Source organism: Notolepis coatsorum (genome assembly GCF_963971535.1).
Source record: "Notolepis coatsorum genome assembly, chromosome: 4".
Lineage (NCBI taxonomy): Eukaryota > Metazoa > Chordata > Actinopteri > Aulopiformes > Paralepididae > Notolepis > Notolepis coatsorum.
Window position 1 is genome coordinate 85,308,869 of NC_140168.1, and position 6,000 is coordinate 85,314,868.

Here is a 6,000-nt window from a genome sequence, read left to right on the forward strand (position 1 = left end):
ATTCCAGTGCTTAGACCTCCATACTACCCAGCTACATCAGTGCTTAGACCTCCATACTACCCAGCCACCCCAGTGCTTAGACCTTCAGTTGTCCCTACTAACACAATTGGCAGTGTTAGCGGGTGGGAAGCCGGTGGGGTATGTGTGTCCAGGTCGTTGTAAACTGCAATTCCTATTGGTCGGTCGGGACGCCTGTTCAGCAGGGAGAGGATATGGGGGGGAAATAGCGTGAACCTCTGCACGCATTACGTTCCCCCAGTGAAACTCCTCGCTGTCAGGTGAAAAGAAGCGGCGGGCAACTCCACATGTATCGGAGGAGGCATGTGGTAGTTCTACACCCTCCCCAGGCCGACAGTGTGTGCAACCACCAGGAAGGGAATTGGCATAACGATTCAATTGGGATGGGTGAAAAATAGAGAAAGCTCAAAAAGAAATAGAATACAATTTATTTTTAAATAAGATACTATCAGAGAAAAAAATACATTTATATATATATATAAAATCAAAAAACTGTTTACAGTGTATTAATGATGTTTCTGTAGCGATGGATCCTGATGATCTCTTTCAACCAAGAGAAGGAAAGTATAATTTAAGAGGGTTGTGTATTCTTAAAACATGTAAAAAGGTAAGAACTAATGTAAAAGCTAGATGTGTTTCAATCTTGGGAGTTAGATTGTGAAATAGTCTCAGTGACGGGTTGAAGTTGTGCACTTCTCAGGGGAGATTTAAAAAGGCCCTGAAGGATCAAATAATTCAGGAGTACAGTTTTGAGTAAAACATCAAACATTTCTTTCTTTTTTTTTTCTCTTAAAAAAGAATGAAAAAAATTTAACTATATCTAGCGGCATATTTTAAGTTTTTCTTTGTTATATTAAAGTATATTTCGTTTTTTTTTTTTTATCCACTTTTTCTCCCATTTTTCTATATTTTCTCCCATCCCAATTTCGTATCATCCAATTCAACCCTCCCCTGTCACGGACGCTGTTTCTTGCCTCCCACAAGCCGGCTGCAATGTGGACTAAGTCATACATAGCACAAGTCCCCTCCGGTACTTGAGGTAACAGCAGTCGCATCTTTTCACCTGCGCAGCTCGATCTCTCAGTGGCGAGGAGTAACGCGTGGAAGGCTCACGCTGCCCCCGACACTTCCTGATTCTACTGCGCAGGCGCACCAACCGACCTGTAGGAGTCGCTGTCCACAACGCCCGATCCCCACCCATCAGTTTCCCACCCCCTAATACGGCCAATGTGTATTAGTACGGACGACCAGCTAAACTGAAGCAAATGTGGAGCGCTGGGCTCGAACTGACGAGCCGAGCGTCTCCAGCATTTCGTGGCGAGCGCCTTGCCCACTACGCCACGTAGCCGCCCTAGTATATTTCGTTTTTAAGAATTGTAAAGGATATAGGCAAAAATAAGCATGTGCTTCAGCCTATTCCTTTTTTCGGTCATTGAGTTTGGATTTGTGTTTACTTTGAATATGTATTTGTGATTTTTTCTTTTCCTTTTGAAAGTCCACACATGTGTGTTTTTGATTTATCTGTAAACAAAGACCGAAAATAAACTATTCATCATCATCATCATCATCATGACGCAGAATGATTTATCTACAGTGATGCACAGCGGTGGCAGATGTTACACAGCCAGGTCACGTCTTCACTGTAAGCCGCCCTTTTAAAATATCTCTGGCTGAAGGTTGCAGAGAGTTCTCAGAATGGAGTCTGAAAAAAAAGAAAAGAAACACAGACGCAGAGAAGCGCCAGCCTCCCGCTCATTCGGCATAATACAGGCTCATCCTCATCGCCGTTCACAGCTATTGAGACATGGCTCTTTTATTTTTACACGGTTTACACTGCAATCTTGCTCGGCCTCTTCACATCACGCCGTGGCCACGGTGTGCGTCTTTGTTTACATACACAAGCAGATGTGACCTTGGCCTGCATTTACTGTACCGAAAGCCTCACTGCCATTATTTTAATAAAGAGTGTGTTTACAAAGAGGTATTCTCAAGTTCTGCCTTTCACATACATGGAATATATGTACACACAACACACACACCCTTCACACTCATTACAAACGAATGCCCTCAGGCCGCCGATACAGAGCTTCGACACTGAATAAAAGGGGCTTAGTTAGCTTCGTGCCTACCTCCATCAGACTGCTGAACACCTAGGCCGGACTGCCCCCCCTCCCCCCAAGGACGTTGGACTATTTAACAATAGACTCCCCTTCCACCTGATGGACGCATATCATCTGTATTATTATTGCTTATTATTTATATACAATACATATAGAATTGCTCCACATGGATTTTAATATATCATGCTTTTAAGTACTGTAGTTTTAATGTAGTTGGTGTTTTATACTGGTCTTTTTTACTGTAGTTTTAATGTAGTTGGTGTTTTATAGTGGTATTTTTTACTGTAGTTTTAATGTAGTTAGTGTTTTTTAATGTCTTTTATAGTGGTGAGTGTCTATGTATTGTGACTGTGTGTTTGTCTTTTAACCACTGCACCAATGAAGTTCCGAAAGGAAAATAAAGTAGTTTGAAGTTGAAGTTGAAGTTGATACTATATCACCCTGAGAGAGCATTTTCATGCATTTATTTAAGGCACCTGGATGTGAGTCTGAAGGAGTTGTTGACCCCACAGCAGCAGTCAGCCTGGTTCTTTATCTCATTATCACTAATTGCAAAATGCAGCAGCGTTGCTTCTTGAGAAGAGCAACACAGAGGGCACTTAGAAACTCGTACTATCGGGTGGTGTCTGCCATCGCCATGTGTTCCGGCGCATTATCATAATCTGGACGTGGGTTTCATTTGAAATGTTTTAAATATTTTCCAGTGCAGCCAGAACAATCTGGAGCTCAACGCTCTTAAGACACTGGAGATGGTTGTGGACTCCAGAAAGACCCCAGCCCCACTCAACCCCATCACCCTGTGTGACAGCTTCTACCCATCTGCAGTGGGCCTCATCAACAAGGCCCCCCCCCCCCTTATGGGACTATTTGTACAATCAAAACTCTTCATACTTCTTCATACTTCACTGTTCATACTTTTTGCACATTACTGCTCAATTGCACAGCCCTGTTAAATATTCCATCCCACTGTGTTGTTATTTTTATTTTTTATTGTAATTAGTGTACAGTATATACTGGACCACATAGTGTACAATTGTACAGCCCTGGCCAATTTCATTTTATAATTCCATTATATTCTATTGTACTTCAATTTTATAGAATTGAGTTTATATTCCATTTTATTTTATTCTACCTTTTATTTTATTCTACCGTAATTGTGTCTGTCCGTTAATGTCGCACCAAATGACCAAATCAAACTACTTGGCAATAAAGACCTTTCTGATTCTGATTCTGATTCTGATCAATAATGCGTCTCCTCCTCCTCCGTGTCTCCCTGGTGTCTCTCTGCAGGCCCAGGCGTCTTCCCACTACAGTGGAACCAGACACGCCAAGAGGCTGAACACGCTGGACACTGTGGACACGGTCGCCAAGGAAACCACGTCCCCGAGTGTCTCGCCACCCTGCCCTCAGCCCTCCAGCGCTGCTTCAGGAGGTATGATGTCACTGTGTGTTTGGGAGTGATAGAGAGAGGGGGGGGGAGAGAGAGGGAGAGATGGGGGGAGAGGAGAGAGAGAGAGAGAGAGAGAGAGAGAGAGAGAGAGAGAGGGAGAGATGGGGGGGAGGTAGAGAGAGAGACATAGAGAGAGAGAGGGAGGGGAGACAGAGAGAGAGAGAGAGAGAGAGAGAGAGAGAGAGAGAGAGAGAGAGAGAGAGAGAGAGAGAGAGAGAGAGAGAGAGAGAGAGAGAGAGAGGGGGAGAGAGAGAGAGAGATAGGGGGGATGAGAGGGACAAAGAGAGAGAGAGAGAGAGAGAGAGAGAGAGAGAGGAGAGAGAGAGAGAGAGAGAGAGGGGGGGGGAGACAGAGAGAGAGGGGGGGAGAGAGAGGAGAGGGGGGGGAGAGGAGAGGGGGGGGAGAGACAGAGAGAGAGAGAGAGGGGGGGGGGACAGAGAGAGCAAGAGAGAAAGAGAGATCCATAAACACATGCACAGAGGAGATTGAAGCACATACTTGCCCAGTGCATGAGGTCCAATGTTCCAAATATCTTGGATAGTTCAGTCAACATCTGTGACAGTATGAGTTTTATTTTAACGTATGGCTTACAGCTCTGAATCAGAAGATGTACTTCCATCCCAGTAAAATCACCATGGTTACTGTGATAACGTCCCAGGGTGTGTTCCACTATTCACCATCTACAGAGCAGCTGGGAACCCTGGGGGACCCTGATGTAAACAAGATGAAAGTCTTTCTCTGGTCTGCATCCCCTTAACAATTGCGTGTAACGAGCCGTACTGTATTGTACCCATTCTGCAATCTGTTAATAAAGTTTTCAATCAATCAATTCAATCTGCTCCAGGTTCAGTCTCTCGATGACATCATCACCATAGTCTTGTCTCTCTGTCGGGAAATCATGAGAGATAACATGACGTGACTTGTGTTTTAGGGTGGATTTCTGCACCGACGAGCTCCCCGGGGCTTCACTCTGTGGGGGATGAAGACTTATCATCCTCCTCCTCCTCTCTCTCTGCATGAATATTCACCGAGTTCATCCCTACCATCCACCAGCCTCCTGAGATAAACAGTTTGTTTGATCAAACAGATACAGTCTGTGTGTGAAGGTGTGTGTGTGTGTGTGTGTGTGTGTGTGTGTGTGTGTGTGTGTGTGTGTGTGTGTGTGTGTGTGTGTGTTTCAAATTCAAGTTTCTTTAATAGTTGTCATACAGAAGTACAGAATACTTTTATACAAAATGCTTCTTTCTGTTACGCTCCAGAGACTGTGCTAGACAAAAGGATAAGTATAAAATAAAATAAGTATAGCAAGTATAAAATAGAAGTCACGTACGTAGACACAAGTGTTCAGTATGTACATATGTACAGTACAATGTTCAATGCAGAGTAGAAGTAACTGATACCACCATACAATATACTATACAATATACTAATTACAATATACTATATAGTGCAAAGCAGAAATGGGATGAGGTACAATTTACAGTAAGGTGTACTGAGGTATGGGTTGTAGTGCAAATTCTTTGCCAATAAATATAAAGTGTGTTTAGGTGTTCTAAAGTGTGTAGAGTGGGTGCTGCAGTGAGTTGTTTGTTTAAAGTGAGTGTGTGTGTGTGGATGTGTGTGCGGTGAGTGCTTTTGATGGTTGTTGCATAGTGTTATTGTTCGTTGAGCAACCTGATGGCCTGGGGATAGAAGCTTCTTCTGAGTCTTTCTGTGCTTGCCATGAGACTCCGGTATCGCTTGCCTGACCGCAGCAGTTCAAAGAGGCAGTTGTTTGGGTGGCTGGAGTCTTTGATAATTCTCTTGGCCTTACCCATGCACCGCTTGTTGTAAATGTTCTGGAGGGTGGGAAGCCCCCCTCCAATTGTGCGTTCGGCTGAACGGGCCACTCTCTGTAGTCTGCTGCAGTCTTGTGCGGTGCTATTCCCAAACAAGGAGGTGATATTGCCAGTCAGGATGCTCTCTATTGTGCATGAGTAGAAGTTCTTAAGGATCTTCTGACTGACTTGGAACTTCCTTAGGTGCCTGAGGAAGTAGAGGCGTTGCCGTGCCTTCTTCACAACACTGTCAATGTGTGTGGTCCATGTCAAGTCTTCGGATATGTGGACTCCTAGGTACTTGAAACTGTTCACTCTCTCAACTGGTGCCCCGTCGATGCTGAGGGGGCTGTAGTCCTTGACCCCCGACCTCCTGAAGTCCACAATCATCTCTTTTGTTTTGCTGACGTTCAGGGAGAGGCAGTTCTCCTGACACCACTGCGACAGATTCTCTACCTCTTCCAGGTAGGCCCTCTCGTCGTTAGCAGAGATCAGGCCCACCACTACTGTGTCATCAAATTTGATGATTGTGTTGTTGTTCCGCTGTGCCACACAGTCATGTGTGTACAGGGAGTCGAGGAGGGGACTCAGGACA

At 44.6% G+C, this 6,000-nt stretch overlaps 1 protein-coding gene across 1 annotated transcript in view; it reads left to right on the forward strand.

Moving 5' to 3' along the window:
• The window catches only part of LOC311226591 (zinc finger protein 385D-like), a gene marked incomplete at its 5' end in the record, with an annotated part of 139,405 nt that overhangs the window by 90,530 nt on the left and 42,875 nt on the right, over positions 1 to 6,000 (forward strand). The window contains one exon of the mRNA XM_084312011.1: positions 3,429 to 3,570. Coding sequence (XP_084168137.1) covers positions 3,429 to 3,570 — 142 coding nt within the window. The remainder of the gene's footprint in view (positions 1 to 3,428; positions 3,571 to 6,000) is intronic.